This window comes from Perissodus microlepis, chromosome 1 (genome assembly GCF_051167445.1).
Source record: "Perissodus microlepis isolate ML-2025 ecotype Zambia chromosome 1, ASM5116744v1, whole genome shotgun sequence".
In the NCBI taxonomy this organism is placed as follows: Eukaryota; Metazoa; Chordata; class Actinopteri; order Cichliformes; family Cichlidae; genus Perissodus; species Perissodus microlepis.
This window is the reverse complement of record NC_140461.1, coordinates 29,646,214-29,670,072: the sequence shown is the minus strand read 5'-3', so window position 1 is coordinate 29,670,072 and position 23,859 is coordinate 29,646,214. Positions and strand designations below refer to the sequence as shown.

General features: G+C 41.4%; 1 protein-coding gene across 7 annotated transcripts in view; it reads right to left on the bottom strand.

The window, feature by feature from the left end:
• Positions 1-23,859, bottom strand: part of myo9aa (myosin IXAa) — a 100,658-nt gene that overhangs the window by 9,634 nt on the left and 67,165 nt on the right. For 6 of the 7 annotated variants that reach the window (XM_084941190.1, XM_084941429.1, XM_084941590.1 and 3 more), the window contains 17 exons: positions 21,300-21,421; positions 19,703-19,844; positions 19,329-19,527; positions 18,136-18,255; positions 16,100-16,175; positions 11,154-11,294; positions 10,708-10,747; positions 9,925-10,047; positions 8,802-8,882; positions 8,474-8,584; positions 6,418-6,540; positions 4,940-5,089; positions 4,190-4,500; positions 2,079-3,755; positions 1,687-1,786; positions 1,256-1,471; positions 231-328 (listed from right to left, as the gene is read on the bottom strand). In XM_084941190.1, coding sequence (XP_084797316.1) covers positions 231-328; positions 1,256-1,471; positions 1,687-1,786; positions 2,079-3,755; positions 4,190-4,500; positions 4,940-5,089; positions 6,418-6,540; positions 8,474-8,584; positions 8,802-8,882; positions 9,925-10,047; positions 10,708-10,747; positions 11,154-11,294; positions 16,100-16,175; positions 18,136-18,255; positions 19,329-19,527; positions 19,703-19,844; positions 21,300-21,421 — 3,830 coding nt within the window. The remainder of the gene's footprint in view (positions 1-230; positions 329-1,255; positions 1,472-1,686; positions 1,787-2,078; positions 3,756-4,189; positions 4,501-4,939; positions 5,090-6,417; positions 6,541-8,473; positions 8,585-8,801; positions 8,883-9,924; positions 10,048-10,707; positions 10,748-11,153; positions 11,295-16,099; positions 16,176-18,135; positions 18,256-19,328; positions 19,528-19,702; positions 19,845-21,299; positions 21,422-23,859) is intronic. The other variant, XM_084941644.1, reaches the window with a different exon arrangement.

The window sequence follows — 23,859 nt, the reverse complement described above, 5'->3', positions numbered from 1 at the left end:
AATGAAAACGTCTCAAAAGCCCAAATCATACAAAAACAAAAATCATGTCAATGACAAGACATAGCTGTATGCAGAAGACTCTTTTCTGAAGGTAATAGCACTCTATGTGATACAATCGATGTGTATATATGTTATTTTGCTCATGTTTTTATATGGTTTTATATAGTTATGCTTTTCTTTTGTGTGCATTTTCCTATTTTTTGCTAGAAATGCAAAGTTGAAGAGCAAACCTTCCATCTTGTGAATTTTTACGTAGCGAGTCCTCTTTGACCAAATCGCCTGATGACATGGTTTTGTGTAGCTTCTTTTTCTCCTCTGAGCTTGCAGGCTGAAACAACATCGGGACAGGTAACATTTTTAAGACAAAATGGCAAAATGAGAAGAAAAAAAAAAGAGATTCCATTTGTTCAAGTATGATTATGAGCTGAAGGCAAAAATGAGCCACTAGATGGCAGCACCACATCACTGGTGCTGCACTGGCTGAAATTACATTTTGCCAAACATGATGTAAAAAAGGTATAACACAAATACTAAAGCACAAGGCTTGTAATATAGAGTTGAAAACAAATGATACAGTTCAGTTTTTTTGTAGTTGAGGAGAATAAGAGTTTAAGTGATGGGGGGAAAAAAAATCAAGACCAAATTTTTCTTTTATGATTTTCAAGGTTTGGCTAGTGGCTGGTGTTATCTGCTAAGAGAAAGAAGAATCAGGTGACATGCAAATCTTACTACCAAGGACAGAACTAGAAGTAAATCAACAAGGAAAGTCGGTGTAAAAGCTGTGAGAGAAAATGAAGCCAAATTATGTTAGAAAAGCATCTATGTTAAAAAGCTTCATGTTTCAGGAAGAACACGTTTCAAAAGGTGTCCTGCATCGTGATGCATAAATCCAGATTCACACTCACTGCTGATTTCTGGAGCGGTTATCAAATGTAGTAGTAGATTCAAAGTTGTGATGTGCTTAAATTCACGTCTTTAAAAGCTGACATGAATATTACACATTACCCCAAACATAAAATCCAAAATGATCTCAAGGCAGGTATTCCAATATGCCTTTGAAATACCTGCCAGAAAACTTGTTAATTTTTTTAAAAAATTATTATTGAGAAAAGAGAAATTTATTGGAGCTCATATTGATTCAGAGGTGTGATGCAGACCTATGCTCTCTCTGCTGAGTGGGTTAGAAATGTCAAAGAGAAGCCACGCTTATAAGAACTTAGAGAGGGCCACTTGTGGCTTGGATGGCGCCTGTTACCATGTCTGAGTCACTGAAACAGGACTCTCTTAGGCATGCCTCCGTGGAGCTCTGTTTGGAGAGGGGTAGAGTGTAATGACGGGGGCTGTGGAGGCTGTCGCCATCATAGTCCTCCTCGTCTGAATCGCCCCCAACTGAGAGAAAGGGGGTGCGGGTGAGGAAGTCGGAGCGGGTCCGTGCCATTCTGGCTTTCTTTTTTTGGCCCGCTCTGCCAACCTGGAGTTTACCAGAAGTGATAACAGCATGTTTTAATGGAGCCTTTAATAACCTGAGCTTCAGTGCATCGTGGTCCTCATGTTGGTGTGCTGCGCTATTCTTAGCGTAAGGCTGAGCTATCCTGCCAAGATTCATTCGTTCACAATACAAAACTGCACTCCTGAAAATATGCAAACACACGTCAAACAAAATGCTCATTTTAAAAAATTGCTTACATCCCGCGCTTTTGTTCCCTTAGACGATTTGGGCACAGACGTTGGTCCCTCTTTGGAGATGGCAGCTTGTGTGTCTTTAGTGACAGTATCAGTGGCAAACCTGATGGAAAACAACATAAGCACAGAAAATTTCATCAATGTAGTGAATCTATTAAGTAATAAGCATGAACAAATGTGTCATGCTTATTACTTAATAGAGGTAGAGAACTCCAGAGTGTGGAAGAAAAATTAAAGACACTCTTCTGTTACATTTTGGGATCTTTCAAATGACTCCGAAGTATGTTTATTTGGAGAAATGAGACAAACTCTGTGAAAAGTCCCAGCCTCCACCTCAAATCTGCTATTGTAGTACAAAAAATAAAAATGCATAAATAGTTTAATTTGGTACTCACTTTGCAAATGTCACTTTGTCATTTGGAGAGAAGAAGATGCTGCCAGGCTTATCTCTCATACCAACTGCAGTGCCTTGATCGCTTGGTGGCTTCTTGCCAGTTGCTCTCTCTTTGCTTCCTCCCCTGTCTCTGGACTCTAGTGTGAGTTTGGGTGCCCAGCCCTCGGGAACTGGCTTATTCTCCATGTGAATTTTTGTAGGAGCAGAAGCAGGTGGTGGATGCTGCTGGGGTTGAGGAACAGTGGAGTCTGACAGCGTCCTGGTATGAGGAACCTCCCCTGCTGCTCTCTGAACCAGCACCGAAATGGGTCTGAGGGGCTTCCTGGAGGCTGCGGTTCCACTGACATCTTGTCCGCTCTGTCGACTCTGCTCTATCTTGAGCAGAGCCTCGTCTTTTTGTTTCTCAAACATATCTCTTTCATACTGAGCGAAGTAGAGACGCTGCTTCTCCAGCACTTCTTTCTGACGTCTTATCTGCTCCATCATCTCCTTTTCATTCTGCTGCTGCTGATTACGCTGCCTTTCCTCCTTCTCCTCGTTCAGGCGCACCAGCTTCTCTATGACAGCCTGGTCCGCTTGAGGCACTGAGGTGGGAGCAGGGACGGCAGGTCTGTCTGGTTTCTTTGATTCAGGTGTTAAGTCGGCCGTCTGGGCTGTAGAATCTCGAACTTCTACAGAGGGGCGGACAGCGTTACTCAGCTCCTCACTTAGTGGTGTCTCTTTCTGCATACTGATGACCACCACCACTGGGCGCCGTGTTGACTCTCTTCTGTTGATGACGGATGTGGCTGTGGAGACGGCTGCATCTTTGCTTTGTTGAGATTCTGCAGCAGAATGGGAGATTACTGCGCTGCCCTCACCAGCAGGGACATAAAAGGTTGGGAGGTAGTCGACTTTGGGCGGATCTACATGGGCGGGGTCCGTTTTGATCGGGCTGCCTTGGTGGGCAACAGTATCAGAAAGCTCTGTCCTGTATGGTTCCGCTGGCTTGGGGCTTGTTGAAACAACATCCACGTTAGGCTCTGAAACTGGAGAAACTGGCGAGAGAGGGGAGAAGGGGTCCTCAATGTCTGTCACCTCTTCTCTGGCCTTTGGTGGCTCCTCATCCATCATGAGAAGCTCAAAGCTGCCTTTGGAGCTCTGGCTGTCAGGTGTGCCTTGGGGTGAAAGCAGAGGTGGGCTTGCAGGAGACACCAGCTCAGGAGGCACCAGCTCAAGAGACCAGCGCCGGTCCTCGCACGGGGACGCCGCTCCGCCGCTATTTGCCCGCACTTTGAGAAGCTCCAGGCTGAACTGGGCCTGCTCCAACTCTCTCATCCGCCGGCTCTCTCTCTTGGCCCGGGTGGTTCTGTGGTTAGGTTCATCTGCAGTCCTAGCCCTTTCTCGCACCGTCACAGAGGGTGCTGCTACTGAAGTTGCTGCTTCAGTTTGTGTTTTGGAGGGGCTCTCTTTTGTCGCAGCATCTTCTCCTCCTGCCTCGTTAACCACCTCCTGGAGGCTCTTTTCTCGTTGTTCGTAGGAACGATCCTCCCAAGTGCTGAGGTCCAGTCCCATAATTATTTCTTGTGGCTCCTCCTCCTCGTCTTGCGAGAGGCTCACCTGGCCATTCTGGAGCTGAAGGAGCTGTTCCTGCTGCTCCCTTTTCTCCCTGAGTTTCTGCTCTCTTAGTTTCTTGAAGCTGACAATCAGGAAAGTATTACTGTGTTAACGTAAATTAAACATCTAACATCTTTCATCACTCTTTGTACAAGTAAAGTTACTGATAACAAATTTGATCTAGCTCGAACATTCAGCGGTGTCGGAGTCTCATACACAAATTCTGAGCTCACAGCAGCTCAGCTGTAGAGCTGCTTTGGGACGGATTGCTTGCGTAATTCTATGCTGTTACATGTACCAAGCCTAGCCTGAACAATGCCCAAATACATGGCGGGAGCTGTGTGCAAAGATTAATCTGGTTTTTAACAAGCTTTAGAGGGGGGAGAAAAAAAAAAAAAAAAAAAAAAAAAAAAAAAAAATCACACAGTCATCTACTCTTAGAAGCTATTTTCAGAGTACTGACCCTTTTAAAATGCTTATATACCTCAAGTTTCTATAAACAGGTGCATGGCTTACCTTCGCCTGGTGAGGAAGCCTTTGCAAACTGCCTGTAGTTGTATCACAGCAGCATACAGGCGCAAGTAGGCTTCTCTGGCTCGGTGACAGCGCCAGGCTGCCTGAATGACCAGAGCTGCTGTGCAGCGCCGACAGAGCCAGAACCTCCATGCCCTCTGTAGCACCAGAGCAGCCGCCCTCCACAGCCTGAACCTCTGACGATCTCTGTAACCTCGCCAGTGTTTCTGCAGACACAAAGCTGCCCCCTCCTGGACACTGAGGTCATAGTCGTCCTCCTCCTCGTCTATGGACCGGACAGAGCGCCACCATCTCTGTAATGAAAACATCTTTCATGCTCATCGAAGACAACTAATCCAATAATGTACAAGCACCTTCGTTCAAAGTGGACTTCAATTTTTTTCTTTTTAACTGGGAGTGTAAAATGAAGGAAATTACAATAGTTGGCATAAGGAAGTGGCTGACAATATCATCTGTGAGTGAGGTGTTCTTTCACGTACGTTCATATTCTTTTTGCAAACTTTGCACTGTACTTAACACATTATTACATAGAACAAAGAGGGCTATGGGCTGTGATTCATTTTCAGTTACAATACACAGACCCTTTTGCCTGATATAGGCATAAAATTAAACAAAACAAAATTTAAAAAAAAAATCTCACAAATTCTATAGTAAGAACTCAGACATAAGGAAATGACAGATGCAAAGTAGATGGAGATGAAAGGAGTGACGGGGAAGAGCGCTATACTATACCTGGATGCAGACCGCTGCTTCTCTCATCTGGACAAACTGCTTCCACTCCAGCCGGGCTCTGAATCGCCGCTGCAGCATGACGATGAGTCTCAGAACTTCCTTGTGGAGGAAGGCCTGCAGCTGCTGACGCTCAGCCTCCCGCAGAAACACCTGAGGGGAGGAGCCGTGATGGAGTCAGTACAGGGCATGCACACTTATTGAGACAAAACTTTAAAAAAAAAAAAAATCAATTACAAGCAAACACACATGCTTCAGAAAGCATGTGGTCACAAGAATGTCAAGAATGACCCTCTAATTATATAGACACCATCCCAGAAAAATGCACTCCTCTATTATGCCCCATTCATACCCTAGACAAAAATACCAAATATGTGACACTCTCATATAGGGTTGCACGATTAATCGTTAGAAAATCGCGATCTCAATTCATACTTATGTGCGATCTTATTTACAAATGACAACGATTTAAAGAAGGAAAAAAAAAAAAGACGACAACAATTGTACCGCATTTTGATCCGGGATGTAATCTGCATGAAAACAAGCGCTCACTCTTCCTGCTCAACAAATTACAAGGGCGGAGTCTGATACCACGTGATACAGAAGCTGGCTGCTAAAATTGGCAGGGAAAAAACAACGGAGAGCACGTCAGGGATGGCGAGAAAGTGACTGGAGAAAATCCGTCCCGGTCAACCACCCAAACATCAATAACGGGAACCTTATACAGCGCTTTCCTATACACGTCGAACTTCCGCAGGCACAAAGAAATTACGGAGGCTATCACTTATCACCTGACCAAAGATATGGCTCCCATCAACACTGTGCAAAACGAGGGATTTGGGAAAACGATCAACACCCTAGACAAACGCTACACAGTGCCGTCCCGCAACTATTTTTCTATTGTTGCACTACCTGCTCTATACACGCAGTGTCGAGCAACGGTGGAGACGGAATTTCAAGCAGTACAACATTTTGCGGCAACGACAAAATGTGAGACATTTGTTGTTTTTATGTTTATTTATTGTTTTTATGTTTATTTATTTTTATGTTCAGTCTCAACTGTTACGAAGTTGATGTGCAGTTAATAAGCGCAATAAATATTTATACTGGAAAAGAAAATCGTGAGAGAATCGTGATCTCAATTTCAAGCAAAAAAATCATGATTCTCATTTTATGCAAAATCGTGCAGCCCTACTCTCATATTTCTTTTTTTTTAATCCTCATTAAAGAGGATTCTTTAATGAGTTTATCCCAACTCCCCATCCATAATGTCCTTGACCAGTAACAGTTTTCCTTGTATTTAACTGTTTAAAAAAAACTAAAGAAATCAGTTGAAATAATGTAAAAACCTCACACTTTTTTCAGTGAATGACTCTCATATCATGGATATGTAGACAGAAAATGTAACACACATCAGAAATAGCCTCGACAGTTTTTAAGCTGATACAAAAGATCTGGAGAAAAGAAGGGAGAAGGATTACCTTTGTCTTTCCAACTTGATATCCATCTGCTTTTAGGTCTAGCTGGTCCAGGCACTGCTGGATGCCCTCTCTGGTAGCACTGGTGCCCTCTGGAAGCAGCACACTGAAGTGGTGGACAAAGTCCTATCAAAGAAACAAGGACAGATATTAATGAGATGCATCCCACAGCTCTGTTATGTTCTGGATTTTAATTTTTTAAAAGTCATTTGCACAAGATTCCTGTACAGAGATGTTTCACTTCAGTGGGGATTAATTTAAAATATGTCTCCAGACCTAAACGAGACACCCTTCTTACAGGAACAGCAACATTTTAAAAAATGCTGTCGAGCATCATGTGGTTTCAGGTGAAAATCCATGTCATCCGTAGTTAAGCTCAAACATCATGGTATAAAAGAGTGGGAGTATAAATACTCCCACTCTTCAAACTGAGGCTCATTGTCTGAAGTCAATACAGTCTGCACCCTGGGCTGTAGGGGGTGGACAGGGAAACAGATGCTGTGTTTATACAATTACAAGCATGGGGAGTGTTTCGGAAAGCAGGGGACAAAGTAGAGCCTCTGTTCTGAACAGCAGAGTCCTCCAAAATGACCCCATGCTCAAGATATTTCTAATTACAGCTGACCGCAGCACTCAATATGTTTGGGAGAATTTTTGGTAAATGACCAACTCTGATGCTAAAATTATCAAAGTGAGGTCATCGAAATACCAGCTCACTGGTATTATAAACCAAATGTTAGACTTAAAGCCATAATGATATGTACATATAGAAAGTAAGATGTTTTTATAGTAGCATTACAAATTTTATTGGAAACTATTTCGCATTGATCGAAGAGATAGTTTGTAGGGTAAAGGTTAAAACTATAACTATATGCATCCAGGAAATAAAAATAAAATTTGAGCTACTTGATTAGAAATTCATACATCTGTGGGACCTGGGTAGCACTGCATTAAAAACATGGAAATCACTGCATGGACTCGAGAACATGTCCAGAAAAAGGTCACAGTGCCATTCACAAAGCTGAAGCTCTGCCATGGAGAGAAGCCATATGTGAGCATGATCTAGAAAACCTGCTGTCTTCTCTGGGTTAAAGTTCATCTGGGGCAAAGTGGAAAACTCTTCATTTACAGACTGCTGTTAGAAGAAGAGGGGATGCTGCACATTGGTAACCATGGCGTGTCCAAGCTTTTTTGAGAAAAGTTGCTCCCATCAAATTCAAAATTATCTCATTTTTTTCTTTAAATCGAGCATTTTCTCACTTTAAACATCTGACATTTGGACAAACTTAAAGAGTCACTTATGTTAAAATGCCTCTGAAATTACTATTTAGGAATCCTGGCAGTAAAGACCTTAAATAATAAAACTATACTGGTTACACGCCTCCACAACATGGAAAGCAAATGAAAAAAATCTGACGTAGGAGTGAGCCACTCCCAAATCTGCATCTAACTTCATCTGCTTTATTAGTCACATTTCTTACAGGGTTGACATCATTCCTATGAGAGCCAGTGTGGTTAAAGATGGCTGCCACATCACATCCCTCATAAGTCCCTCATGACACAACATACAAAGAACCCCCAAATGAAACAACATCACCGACAAGTTTCCTGGAGATGAATTCATGGCTGGCGCCTGCACTCGTGGAAACATGAGTGTTGTTTAAGGTTTGGCTCAGGAGCGCTTCAGCAGCACTCTGGCCTGCGTCTGCCTGCGTAGCTATGATCTGCTGCTGAACTTTTAGCAACTGGCTCTTTCAGTGCATTCTGGAAATTAAGATCTTTGGCATTTATCGACAAAGATCGCAAAATAACGCAAGAAGGGGAGATTCGGGAAATAAACAGTGTTTAAAGGGGAGCTTCAGTTTTACACAGATTAGTTTACTAATCAGGGTAAATGTTCAGCCTGAGAAAATTTATGAATAGTGTCTTCTGTAGGTCTGCAGGCCTTTGTCAAGACAAATAACTTAATAACGAAAAGTTTTGCTGCAAACCTTTTAGTTTAATATGGAAAGCACATAATCACATAAACCAGATGCTTGAAGAGTATTGTGTGTATTACCTTGAAAGTGTACTTGATGTTGTAACCCGACTGCCGGATGTGTACTGTCTCCAGCATACCTGTGTAACGCAACTGCCTCAGCACCAGGTTATCGTTAAACCGTAAGGGCAGCTGAAAGAGAGAAAGAAAGCAAGAGAGGGAGAAAAAAAGGAGGCATGGGGGGGGGGGGGTTAAAAAAAAGGAAGAGCGACAGGCAGCAGAGGTTGCAGAGAGACGACGGGAAAATGATAAACAGCTTTAAGTCCAAACTTCAAAGGAAATAAGTAATGCTTTGAAAACTACACCGAAACAGTCAAAGTGGCCGCAGGCTGGAGGGAGCACACTGTACCTTCTCAGCATTGGAACGGATGCACTTGACAAAATAAGGCTCAGACTGACCCAGAGTCTCCATTAGCTTATTGAGAGAGGCCTAGAGGACAAGACACAAAAACCAAAATATTAGAATTAACAGAGAAGAAGATAACGAGCTGAGGCTCACTTCACAGCTGTTTGACAGGCAGAAGTCAAAGTCAGGTGACTGTTGTCAGCTATAAGTAACTGGTCCATTTGCAAGCAAAGCTCTTGTGCTGCAAGATTAAAGTATCTGCCTGGGATCATAATTACCAGCAACAAGTCTATGTTAGCATGCAGACTGGAAATAAAAAGGACAAAGACATGTGTGCAACATTTCCATGTGCCGTCATTGTGTGTGTGTGTGTGTGTAAACACATGCACATATGTGTCAGCATGTGTGCGCGATAATTCAGTGGCAGAAGGAATTCAGTCTCCGCCCCCTCCATGGGAGATTAAAGCAATCAGCGCAGCACAGGATGTGGAAAGTGAAGTCATCCACACACAGGGGCCAGGGCTGCCTGCCAGAGGGGCCTCAGCGCTCGTCTCTACCTCCAACAGCCAGAGCACACAGTTCACGTTCAAAGAACTTGGGAAGAAAATAGAAAATTTTGCTCTCTGGAATTTGTTCTCAGCCTTTTGTGTGTTACTAGCTAACAATGCAAGTTCCTATCAGACATTTTGGACCTGAAGAGCACCGAATCATTCTGATATGGATACTGGAAGCTGTGCCTCTGTTCATTCTTTGTGAAGAATTTTCCAAAGGGTGTGTTTGTGTGTTTTTCTTTTTCACTAAATCAAATATATTTTATTACCAGACACGATGTCATACAAATATGACTTTTGGGTGTGGGTAACTACATGATAGACACCTCACACACACTGGATCCAGGATTAGACAGTGAGCAGTAAAGGCTGCACTAAAAGAAACTAAGCCATCAAATGGACACACCTTGTTTTTGTCACATTCACAGCTGGGAGGGGATTCCTCCAGCCTGCTCAATCTCACCCTGGTGAGATTTTTATTGTGAGAAGCACTGAGAAGGAAATTATTGAGCTCTGTATGCGGCTGCTTTGTGTGTGTGTGTGTGTGTGTGTGTGTGTGTGTGTGTGTGAGAGACCTGGAACTGTGCGCTGATGCTGGGTGGTTTCTTCTTCTTGTGGAGGTGCAGCAATGACTTGGTGATGCGGTCGTGAAGCGTCAGATTGTTGAGGTACTTCAGTGACTTCACATTGAGTAAATGCTGCAAAAATAATAATGTCAGAGTCAGTTAATAATATAAGAAGTACCATCTATTTAATTTGTATTTAGCAAATAAAAGGGTCGCCAAGATTGAAAAATACATACATAAGAGTCAGTTAAAATCCTCTACAGCTATATTTACTTTCCTTCAACTCATTTAAAATTGGTTTAGTGACAGGAGCTCACTTTTTCCAGTACAGGCTTTAGGAACCGACAGGAGCAGTAAGTCCTTCTTCTGATACTCATCTGAAGGATGTTCCTCAGTAAGCAAGATGGACGCATATCAAGACAGACTTATCTAAAATTATTTATAAAGCTCAGAGTGGTTTCACATACAAACTCAATCTTAGAGAAGCACCAACAGATGGGATATTTAGTGCATTTAAAAATAGTGCATGTTTTGCTTTGCTGTTTTCAGTATTTGTTTTTTTAATATTTCAACTGTTAAAGAGCCTGGTACTGTTCGGAAGCAGATCACCATATCTTTCTGTATGAAAATTAAATATCCAAACACTTAAATTCAAGACTGGTGATATATATGTATAGTAAACAGGAGTGGCCCCAGGACAGAGCCCTGGGGAACAAGTCATGGTGACTTTATGCTTGCTGTCTGTATGCACTGTGACCTATAAGGGTAAATTAAAAATACTGTGCACTGTACCTTTGGAAGAACAGGCTTAGATTTGTAGTTTTTGTTCCTCCTGGAAGAAAAATAAAACAAAAACTGAAAATCTAGTTCAGCAGTTCTTTAAATCAGCAAGTGAGACAGGTGGGTTTTTTTCTTTTTCAAGTCAGGTCAACAAAACAACCTATAATTTCAGATTTTTTTTCCTAAATATGTCATATTCCTGTCAATAAAGCAGAATTTTATTGATCCCTGAGGGGAAAGAAATTCTCCTTCACTTGCTCTCTGCCATACAGGGGTTTAGAGGTCAGGTTCAACTAGAGATCAGCACTGACTGAGCTTGCAGGAATGTAGTCATTGCTGGAGGAGACTTCATCAGGACAGATGTTTGAACTTTAGGGTTTACTTGTGTCTAGACTGCAGCGCTAACCAAAATAACAAATTACTGTAGAGCAAAAAGAAAATAGCATCTCGATACTGACATGAGGATGTCGTGGGCTCTCTCCAGGAGTTTGCTGCTGGTAGAATTGAGAAAGATGCCATCATCTTCTGCAGTAGAGCTGCTGGATGATAAGCGGCTCTGTCTACCCACGCGCCCGTTCCAGCCGAGCCCTGGGGAACCCCTTTAGACCAAACATACAGACCAGTGAATAATTTGAAAATAAAAAAAATAAAAGATATCTTTTAAAGCAGTTAAAAAGCAGTAGTTCTCAATTTCTTTTTCAATTAATCATAGCCATCTATTCCCATAAACTAAGAAATATGTCTGTTGTAACTTTACTTTTTTAGCCTGTGTAGAATATCTTCTGAAATACATTTATTACTTTTACTTTGTTCACTTGAAGCTCATCAAGAGTACCTGAGGGATGTACTGTGGAAGTCCAATATTTCATATTTACAGTGTGTGCTAAACAAAGAGTACTACAATAGATGTAGACGCACCGTCGGGAGCCGAGGTCTGACTCTGCCTTCGGAGGATGAATTTTATGTTTGGTGTTCATACCTTGGTTAATTTTTCTCCCTGTTTTCTTTAGCATTTTTTAAGCTTGTAGTTCTTGTTGTAGTTTACTTTTAATGTTTGTTCTCTCAGCAGTTTCTGTCTCATCCTCTTGTGTCAATTCCTGTAGGTTAGGTTCATTCACATGTCTGTTTCTCCCTGTTTGGCTTCTCACTTCCTGTTTTATTTTGATTGGTTACTTGTCTCTAGTGTATTTTTTCATTTTAATCCCATCTTTTCTCATTGTCTTTGGTTGCCTCCTCCATCTTCTTATTCAGTTATGTCCACTTTCTTTAATAACCTTAATGTGTTTACCCACATAGCAAAATTGGTATGGCCAAGATCTGGCCCACACAATGTGCTTAAACATGGCCCACATACCGCAAAGAATGACGGCCCTTTGGTGGCCCAGATCTGGTTTGCCAGATGTGGCCCACACATGGGCCAGCACAAGGCCAGTTGCAGACACACTGGTGGTCCTGTGTTGGCCCATGTGTGGATTACCTTTGGCAAACCTGATCTGGGCCACCAAAGGGCCGTCATTCTTTGCGGTATGAGGGCCATGTGTAAGTTGTGTGCAGCCACGGGCCAGTTGCAGACACACTGCTGGCCCTGTGCTGGCCTAGGACAGTTTCAGCTCTGGTCCCAGATGTCAGCCTAATGTGTACCTTAATCAAGCCATGTAATAACAACATGTGCTGGAACGTAATAGTGCAAAAGTAACATGTAAAACTGTTCAGACAGTGAATGGACTGATTCTTATAAAGCGCTTTTCTACTCTCCCGGATTACTCAAAGTGTGCTACACAACATGCCACATTCACCCAGTCACAAACTTTCTCTAAACTGAGTGCCTCCTAACTACATTCATACACATTCACACTCCTGACATGCAGACTGGAGGAGCCAGGGATTGAACCACTGACCTTCTGATTAGTAGGTGACCTGCTCTACCTCCTGAGTTACAGCCACCCGCTGGCTGTGCATGAGTAAACCGTCACTAGGTTTTGGATAAAGTGTACACTCACAAACCTGTCAAACCTGCATTTGAAACGCTGGCTACCATAGCAGTATAGTGTTGCAACATGGCATTTGAGTCTTCTAACTAAAATAGGAAAATAGGAACATAATATAAAGTGCCATCATTGCCAGACCTGGCCCACATCTGGTTGGCATACACTCTGCCATGACACCAGTCAGTCAGAAGTCCCAGCTTGATGCCAGATCCAGGCCAGACCTGTTTTCAATGGGCCTGGGCCACATAAACCAAACTACAATCCAGCCAGGTGTGGCAATGCATCACATAGACAGTGCCAACTATGCCAGCCCTGGCCCACATCTGGTTGACATACGTCTTATCATGCTAGAAGTCAGCCAGCAGTGCCGGCTTGATACCAGATCTGGGCTTGCTATGTGGGTATATAGTGTTGTCTTCCCTTCAGTGTTTGTCTCAGTATCTTCCCATTCCCGTGTGTTTTTGGTTTCCATCTCATGGACTATATAATTCTGGGCTGTGAAATCAGCTGAACTAATGGTGCGCTTTTTGCTTACGTCTGTCTGCAGGTGAGTCTGTATTTGAGTCTTCACCTTGCAATTCATGACACTGTCTATATAATCAGTTATTCCATCCCTTCTTTGTCAAGCTTGCAGGGTCCATAAAATATATACTAATAATTAAAACTGTCAAAAATAAGAAACAAATAATAAACCAGGCAGTGTCACTGATTCTCCAACTTTAATCTAGCTGAATCTAGCTTTTTTCCCCCCTAAGTATTTTATATAACCTAAAGGATTATCGGCAACAACCTGCTCCTTACCGTAAAAAGTTTACTTGATGAGTCATTGAGCTATTGAACATGTCTTAAGATCTATGTCATCACTGTAGTGTTTCTTTATTTTACCACAACAGTTTCCAAGTGATTTAGAAATCACTGTTTTCCTTTGCACTTGGTTTGTCAGATGAGACGTTAAACAACAAATACTGAAAGTTTAGAAATCAGCGGCAAACGCATGGTTGTGTGGCTTTGTCCTTTTGGTACTTTTAAATAGTGTGATCTAAGTTAAAAAGGGGAAGTAATTTTCATTCTCTTTTCCAGAAGACAGGATGAATCTCTCGCACAGAAATCCCTTACTGAAGCCCCAAAGGGTTCAAAACCTCAGGCCTCAAGGTGGAACCCAACCACGTGTCCAGAACCCAAACAAAAACATAAGTGGTCAGTCATGGTTAAAACCCATCAGACTGTTTTGGTTTTTATCCCATAGCAAAAATGAAAGAGGGGTAACGAAACACAAGTAAACAAAGACGATCTCCATCACTACTCAGAACAGAGCACAGCTGTGGCAGTTAAAGGTTATCTCATGCGTCCTCAGATCCACTGAGGTGCGCTGTTTTGTTTCCCGTTCATCATTCATGAGTTTACAAGAATTCCTCCACATGTGTTACAGGCCACACATTATTACACACAGACTACAGCAGCAAGATATGCTCGCTGATTCATAGTATGTTATTACCCGGAGGTTGAATCATTCATAAAAAGAAAACCAGGTGGGACACCTGTGTGTGTGTGTGTGTGTGTGTGTGTGTGTGTGTGTGTGTGTGTGTGTGTGTGTGTGTGTGTGTGTAACCAAATTCAGTACAACCACTGAACAGTTAGAAGAGAAGCTGCAGGGCTGCCTGCTTGGTTTGAAAGTGACTTTTAACGCCCACTGCTTAAATGCTGAGTAAAAAATAACCTGTGTGATTAGCAGATCTGGGCGATATCCAAACTAAAACAACCAAACCGCAGCGTCTGCGCTTACTGTGTTATTGTGTTTAGCATCTTTGTTGCACAAGAAGGAACAAATATTCAGCTCTTGGAACCATTTTAGCAAGTTTGGTCCAAAAATGAATTATCTTGGCACGAATTGGATGGATAGCAAGAGAAATTATGTTTTTTCAGGGTCTAAACAGGATGAAAAGCTTTGACTGGTTACTCATCCAACAACTTTATTTCATTAGCACAATCTGGTGTGTTATGTAAAGCTAAAGACGTTCTCATACAGCCTCATCAGTATCTTTAATTTGTATATTAATAAGCAGATATTAGCATGCTAATATAAACTGATATTAGCATGTATGTTGGGTGTAACCTAAATTGAGTCAAATTGTTAGAACTTACTCGACCAGTGTAGTTCATTCTGATTTAAAAATGGTGACGATGCACAAAACAGATGACTTTAAATTTTTTTGCTCAAAAATCCATGTGTTAATTCTGAACTGTATTGGACATCAAGATGAAAATTTGAATCCGGAAGTACAAAAAAAAAGAAGAAGGCAACAAAAAAACCCAAAATAAACAGGGGCATTCTTTCCACCACATTTCTTACTGTGGAGGTCACTGATGAGACCCAAAGGATGCTCCTCCACTATCATCAACACAAGGCTATGTCTGCACAGTCCAAGGGGAGAAATGCAGATGATTTGTACAACCAGTCAGCATTACATTACAAGATGATAAATTTCTGTAGAAAAACAACAAACCTCCAGTGTGTAAGTATCAATCAAAATCTTTGCACTCCATCCCTACATAATCTGAGGACCAGCGTTTACAGTCTATGGCCAAAATCAGAAAATATTTTTTTGCGTCACGAAACAAAGTAAAGCATAAATCTTCTGTATGGATCTGGTTCACCATATAAGGGAGATTTTCTCCTCAGTTGATCATCTATCTCTGCAAATGGTGATAGTACAGTATGGCTTCTGTAGTGACTGTTTATCTCCAGAGTGTCTCAGAGAGTCTCATAAAACACTGCTCTGTCCAGCTGATATGCACCCTGCAGGGTCCGAACATTTATTACTCCCCGGGCACTTCTCTCTGATGCATAGCTCCGACTTTACATCACCGAGGAAGCAGCTGCAAGGGGTTTAGTGTTCTCCTAGCATGTGGAGGATGAGGGGAGCATGGAGGAGGAAGAGGAGGAAGGATGATGATGGTGGGGGGATTACCAGCTCCATAATGATCTCCTGTGTAACAAAAGCTGACTTGCATGAATCCCTCTGTGCTGCTGCAAATCTCACAGTCCACAGCTAATTACAGAAAGTGTCAGTGAGGGGTACGAGACCAACACTCAGGGTCACAAGCACTTGCGTCCATTTATTTAAAGGCATGCAATGTCTCTCTCAATGCTGGGAGGCAAATATCCTTATCACTGCATGTAGGACACACAATTAGGACTGTCACAATATCAATGTTTTGCTCATTGTGGCCACAAAATGCCACAATAACAGCAATCAAGTAATTTCTATTAATATTTTGGGGGAAAGATGACTATCACACAGACACATTCACTGATGGATGCGTTAGAGGCACTTTGGGGTTAAGTATCTTGGATATAATACCATCAGAGTCAACACACTACTCTGCTGACAACATTTTACAACATGGCCACTTACCGTGGTGATTTTTCATTGATGGTGTTGCTTCCCTGCAGGTCTGAGAGTGGCGTACGTGGACTCTTTCTAGTCACACCTGATCACGAATAAACATGTTGGCATCATGTGAAAGAACACGCACATACACTTCACACAAAACCATTCCAGAGAAAAAACACACTTCTGACACCGTGTGACACTCAAGTGTTACTGCAGTGACTGTTATGTGCCTTTTTTAAAATTGGAAATACTGCAGCTGAAGTAACATTTAACACAGATTTGTGCGGTTAATAGCAAGGTTGTTAGTGCTGAATGATGTGAGATGATACTGAAGCATTATTTAGTTTAGTCTGGCCTGTAGGTTTGTTTAATACCATGATTGGCAATTTAAAATACTTGATTACTTGATTCGGATTACTTTTCCATACTTTATATAAAGGATAGATGTAGCCACTGATGTCATGTCATGGTTAGAAAAGTCTTGAACTGAGCATTTTGTCTCCTGACATCCTTGTGTTTCGAAAGTGAGTGATAGATTTGACTGAGAAAAAAAAAAAAAAAAAAAAAAAGCCAATCAAATTGCTGTCCAAAAACAGAGGAGTCAAACATAAGGCCCGGTGGCCAGAATCGGCCTGGCAAAGACTCTAATCTGGCCCACTGGAAGGCTTAGATAAGGAGGGTATAGAGTTTGAATTAAAGACCTCCCCCACTGCCATTCCTACTACACCAAAGTAGTTAAATAATAGATAAACAATTAAATCACAGAAGATTTCTTGTTTTTTCACTACCATCTACCATAAACATTTCTTGTTTAATAGTGGTTCTATGCTGCTAAAAATAATACATCTGTGAATTAATCAAAACACAGTTTTTTAATAAATGCAGCCCTGTGTGGATAATGAGCTACCAGAACTTATTCTGTAATTTTACACATTTGTCATAAGGAATAAACGGGTTTTTACTGTAGCACATGTTTTTCTTATATTAAGACATCCCAAGGATTAAACATTTAGTTCAATGCTACACTGACAGCGTTTCTACATTGGCTTCACTGTTCAGACCCAGAGGCTACATCTATATTTTATATACAAGCTACAGCTGCTTTGTTACATCACTACAGTGCGATGGTGGGCTTTGGTAGTGATAAATTTGTACTAATGTATATCATATTCCAGGATTTGTTTTGAACCTACAGCCAATCAATCACAGTGCTGAAATCCTACAACTCTAAGGTGTGTTAGCCTACTCATAAAGCACTCTTCGACAATGTACCGTTTTCACTTTCATCACTTTGTACATTTTCACTCTCATCTGGAGCTGCAGGGTGGCACAAGACAACAACAAAAAGACATTTGAGTGTCATGAAATGTTTGTAGAAGAAAAGTGACCCTTGTGAAAAGTGTGTGAGGTCGGCTGTATGTCCTGCACCACATGTAAAGCTGCCTCTGAGCCAGTTAGTGATATGAATGTACACATCTGTGTCCCCAGCTATGCCAGACACACCCCTTGGTCTTTGATCACCATCACCAGCTGATGTGGGGTTAGTGACAGTGGAAAACAGCTGATTTTAGACAATCGTTTGGTGGACAAGCAACTATATCCAGTACCCAACAGACAAAATTGTATATGACAGTGGAGCAATGTGCTATTGCTAAAAAAAAAAAAGTGGTGGAAACCTGGAGGTGTTGCTTCCATCACCAAAGTTCGCTGACAGAGCAAGATAAGAATGCAGTTCTTTGCATGCCTTTTACTAGCACAGTGTAAGAATACAAGTGAAGAGCATGCAAGACAGGAACAAACACATGCAGGTGCATTAAAGAGAAAAAAGGGGAGACAGAGAGAGTAGAGACCAACAAGCATCTAGTCCTAAAGTAAGCATCCTAAATCAAATCACAACGCAGGAATGGTGCCTCTTTATGTTTGTATATTCTTATTGGTATCGTTTGGCTTTACTTGGCCTAGAAAAGTAGTAAATGTTGGTCGGTCCTCTCCCTATAGTTTCCCCTAGTCATGGTATCAGATGAAAGTAGGAGGAGTTATTGTATTGGCAGCCTTACTGTACTTCTCCTCTTTGCATCTCTGCAGGATCTCTAAGCTTCTCTGATGCACAGGGTGATGCAGAAAGCTAAAACTATCCGTACTTTTCAATACTGCACAGGGAGCAGCGTCATCATGCCCTTGGAGAAGCAAAACAAGAGAAAAAAAAGGAGAGAAGACAGAAAAATACACAAGGAAAGAAAAAGAGAGAGAGAGAAATGACAGATTAGACAGCGAAGAAGATGAGATCAAGAAATTCAGTCGTCTACTGGAGAGATACCTGTGCAAGAGAAGATGATTGACATTCAAAACTGACGTTGGCGGCAGCAGTAGAGAGACCTGTCTTTATATAGGCGTTTGCCCCCCAAAGGTATTTCTATACATCATCTTCTAGTGGTTTATCCAGTGAACATATTCTATTATAAGATAGCAGTAGCATTCAAATTTATAAATTTAAGAACAAAACTGCGTCTGTATAGAGATGGTTTAGAAGACATGTACAAGATTCCTTTGGGTGACACAATATCTTTAGTTTAGCTGAAAAGATTTCTAAAAGATATCTAAAGACAAGTGAAAGATATCTAACTTCTAAAAGAAAAATCTAGTCCACATTACAACATCTACGCTTCATGTGAAGGAAGGATGGAGAGGATGCAGAGCAAAAGTCCGATTCATACGCCGGCAGGACTGAAAGAACATCTGTTTGCAACATCTACTGCATCTGAAGTACAGCTAGAGCAAATTCTAAGGGAAAAGAAGGCATTCACAGAAAGCCAAAGCTGAGAGAGAGAGAGACAGAGCAAGAGCTACTGTCATTACACTGCAAAACTACCAGCACTTTGCACACATAGACTACAGAACAGTGACTGCATAGTGAATCCAAAACCTGGCTGAGATAAACATAATGAACCAAGACGCACAGCAGGTTGGCGTATAGTACAGTATGTAGTAGCAACTTTTATCTAAACTGCGAGCTATGGAGCATTTCCTAAAGTACAAATGAAGCATGAGCAGGTGCCCTGACACTGTAAGACAGGTGCATAGATTTTTCTGATGACATTATGTTTTATAAGCTTTCTTGTGCTTTGCTAAGGTTTACCTCTCAGTCTGGAACATCTCTTCCCTTCACAGAGTATACTTTCCCTCACTGCTAGAGGTTAGTGAGCTAACTATAGGGTATGTCAACCATTAATGCATTGGTGTGGGTTCTTACCAGTGTGTTTCTTGTGCGTGTGTCTCTTTCCAGCCTGCCTGAAAGCCACCAGGGCCCTGAAGTATGCGCGGAGCACTGCCCAGCGGAAAGTTGCTGACGGATCGATGCCGATAAGCCCGCAGATGAAGGCGTTCTTGCTGCTCTTTAGCAAAGCTACGATGTCCGGGCGCATGTGGTCTGTGTTCTTCTCCCTGAAATCCTGCGTGTGTGTGTGTGAGATAAATATATAAACACTGTTCAGAAGTATTATGTAGCTTAGTGCTACAGCTCCTGCCTTAGCACTTACATTCCTGTTGTGAAGGTCACACATGTAAAGAAAAAAAAATACCGGCTGGACAGACTTACATTCTTAAGAGAGCGAAGATGGCACTGACCTTGACTCCGTACTTGACCTTGCCAGCATAGTGTCGGATAATAAAGGCGGGCTCCATGACAGCAGGGAACTCGATGTAGCTGTTTCCTTCATGCTGTCGCTTGAACTTATCCAACAAAGTCTGGTTGGTGGCTTGAGGGAAACTGGGAAAGGAAACAAAGAAATATATGCTTTGAAGTAAAACGGGTTTTACATTTGTTTTTAATATCAAAACACCTCAAGAAAGGAAACTCGAGAATCACGCTCTTGATGAAGTTGATTCAAGACGCCAACTATGTCTTAATGCTGTAACACGAATCACACAGAAAATGTCCAACAGATTTCTGATGTTATCCACACAGAACATGATGAATTCAAGATATTATTTTTTTCACCACTCTGTGTGTAGTTGCTACAACTGTATTATATTATAGCAGAGCATAGCGGTGGAAACGTGGGAAGCCAATATCATCTGATCTGTAACCACTTTTGACATTTTAACCTCTCTTGCCACAGGTTGAAGATTATCCTTTTAGGCCGACTTCAGTTCATATATCTCTACAGTGCGTCAGTATCAAGAGCCAGCAATTTTGCAGAAAATCAACAGCTTACAGGAAGAGGAGCGAGGGGAAGAATGAGACACCAGGGGTTTTGGAACAGGGTGAAACCTGAGCTATGAAAACAGAGCAGCTAAAGAGTCACTACCTTCCAGCTTTGCCTAACAGGAGGAATTTGATTTAATGTCCAAATGGAGAATAAAGGGAGTTAAAGAAGGAAATATTACTTGTAAAATAGTCACAGTAAAGCCATGTACCTGAAAACACCATATTTCATTGAGGTTTAGCAGGTATAGATTTTGGACAACTCCATCCTGCTCAACAATTTAGAGAAATCTGACAAAATGTAAGTGTATTTGTCTGAAATGTGTTAATGTTCTTATAAAGTGTAGTAGGAATCACACTCAGAATCTTGCACAATGTTTTCCAATTGAGCATAAAAGAAAAATTGTCCACTCATAAGGACAGGAGAGATGCAGTGATGTTAGCATTTGCTGTGAGTGGTCCTTCAGACAAACAACAGTCTGTTAGGTACTCCAATTTATTTCTGTCCATCTCTAGGTTGCTGTTTGTGTGTCATATAGTAATTACCCTACACAAAACTAGTTCCTCTGTCTGTGTCGATAGTTTTGTGTTCTGTCACAATACGAAAACTACAAGCTCGAGGAGGCCGAGAAGGGATTGTGCATTTTTCACAGCTGTTTTTATTTCATGCTAATATAAAACCTGTGCAGAGGACACTGCCCAGCTGTAGAAGCACTGCAGCTGGAACTCTGCAACAGTGCGGAAACACTTTAGGTTCAGTGCCTCGCTGATTTTAGTATTTCAAGGACAAAACAGATCAACGTGAGAAGGCAGGGGGAGGAGGGTATCAAACACCACGAAGATCCCAAGCTGTAATGAAACCAGCGATTTTTCAGTTGCAGAATAACACCTGCCAATTTGAACTCGTCACCTGAACTCAGCACCTGCTGAATTATCAGGTAGTTTACTACAGCAAAGCTAAACTGAATTTCTAAAGAAGTAAACCAGTCAAACTGGTAGGGAGACATAAATACTCACTTGCACTCTTCATCCAGTAGGTGGAACAGCGCTGTGGGCTTCTTACTGATCAGGTTGATGCAGCCTGTGTTGTCGATGTAGTCTATGTTTCGCCAGCTGATGCCCTCTGCCCTGTATTCCTCCTGCAGGGTCACATCATGTACAAACAGAGAGCTCAGCTTTAGCGACACCTTCAAGAAAAATTTACTTCACAGGACTGGAATCTGATGAATGTCTTCTTTAAGGCAATAAATCTCACCAGCTTGCTGTATTGAAATACTAAAGCGTTTGGGTATAACATTAAAAATATATGGTGTTGTCCTTTAATGCACTGAAGCTGTTGAGAAGCACAGACGCTTTGTTATAGTGGGTTTTCACTGCATGTGACATTACCGACAGCATCACAAACGCTCATAAAATAAATAAATGGATATAAATTAATAACAACATACAATCAAAAGCAGAGAACCAGCCCAAGGCTGATTAGGCTGTTTTAAATCTTACAGTCAGAGTGGCTATAGTTTGTATGCATGGTCGCCTGGCCTGCTGGTTTAATAATGAAAGAATCATTCGGAGTATTTATCAGTATTACTTCCTTATACATGTTATTTTCCTGTGTTCCTGGGAAAGATTTAACCAATAAAGACCTTAATCCAGCAGAGGTTTAATAACAAAATCTCTTTCTCTTGTGTAATCTCTTGTTAGCCTAAAGTCTGGAGGAAAAATATGCAACTAATTACTGCTGTTTACTGTTAGTTCACAGGAAGAATATTTCAAGAAGGAAGCCAAACTTACTCGGAACAAAGTAAACAAAGTAGGCGAAGTGTTGTTTTACGCTGCAATTCAACTGAGCAAACAGCTGTACGGTTATTGCTTCTGGTCATACGCACAGAAAAATGTCATATGATTAATAGACACAGACAACGTCTAATGAGAAGTTTCTGACAGCAGAAACGATACCAGATTAAAATTTGACCGATCTCACATTCAAGATCATCTTCTCAGGCATGTCCTAACACCTACTTTTACTGCCTGGAAGCCTCTTTCTGACCACCTACACTATGTGCCCTCCATACTTTCAGTCAAAGATTCCACAGCTTTCGACCCCAAAGGCGGCGTGTCAGGTGACTGGGAGCATGCTCGTCATTTTTTCCAGAATCCACAAGATTGTTCACATTGAATCCGTCCCTCGTCATGAGACTGCCAGTGTGAGCTCTAGTATATATGCATTGGGGCCTCTGAGAGTGAACATTTTATCTGATGTGCATTTGTGCCTGTGACAATTTTCACTCATCACCTGGGCTGTGTGCCAGATTTGGCCCACTTCCCAAAAATGAAAATCCAAGATGAAGTATCAGTCTCTTAAACTGGAAGATCCAGCAGCAAGTGCAAGGGGAGATAAGTCAACTTCTACTGAGAGATTGAAAAGTAATACCTGTGTCGGGGGTCCAGAGGTGCATAAGAAGATGACCTTGAATGTGAGATTGTCTAAATTTAAATCAGGTTATAATATTTTTAATACAGAACCTTTTGATTGCATCATATAAAATAAGTCAGTCAGAACTTTTCCCAACCAAATAATGTGACAAATTCCATTTATCTCTTATAACAGCTGCTTTTGTTGAGTACAATACTAAAGCCAGGACTTTACTCTAATCTCTTAAGACTGCACACACTCAGGTGACAAAGTGTGTGTCTGTGTAATCCCGTATATTGCCACATACTCGGCTCTTAAATAAACAGAGGTGAGTTGACTCAACTCTTTGGTAATTGCTGAGTTTTGGTTTATGGGGGTGCTATTTCTAACTTTGTCATATTGTCTGGAATAACGTAACTCCCACTACCCACGTGCCTTTAAGTCATCTTCCCATAAAAACTATGATTCACTTTTATTTTGTCTGTATCAGTAAAAACCCATAAAATGTATCCGGAAGATGCAGAATCAGCTTCTTTGTCGTGTTTCTACTGAGAACTGTCAGGCTGTCATACAGTTACTCTTTCATTATATTAACTCAACAACCATTAAAAATAAAAAGTCATTTCTTTATACATTTTTTGTACAAGTTTCATCTTTACGAATAGAGACACACACACACAAAAAACACCAAACAAAAACCAACCGAGTATTTTCTTGACAGATGTGTTTTCATTGAATGGAACAAAACGTGAAAACAAATAAAAGAAATGTCCACTGACAGAGTTCTAAAAAGAGGGATATTTAGGACATACTATGACCAGTATATTGGGGATGACAGACTGGTATTTTCTCAATAACGGGGGAACACAAAAGAATGTGTGGTTAGGCCACAGGAATCCTCTAAAGTGTTCAACACCACTTTCATCATTTAGTCTAAAAGAACAAAGTCTGCTGCCCGTTTTATAATATCCAATGTAATAATGTTAAACAGTTCACATCATGTCAAATTCACATTTTCTCCTTTGTGGGTAAAGTCCTGCTGGTTATTCCATTTATTTGCCGTCACAGTTGCCATGAATAAATATTTCAACTACAAGTACAGTTAGCGACTGATTGTTAGTGAGTGACTAGATGACGAAGTGATTTCACAAAGGTGCAACAAGA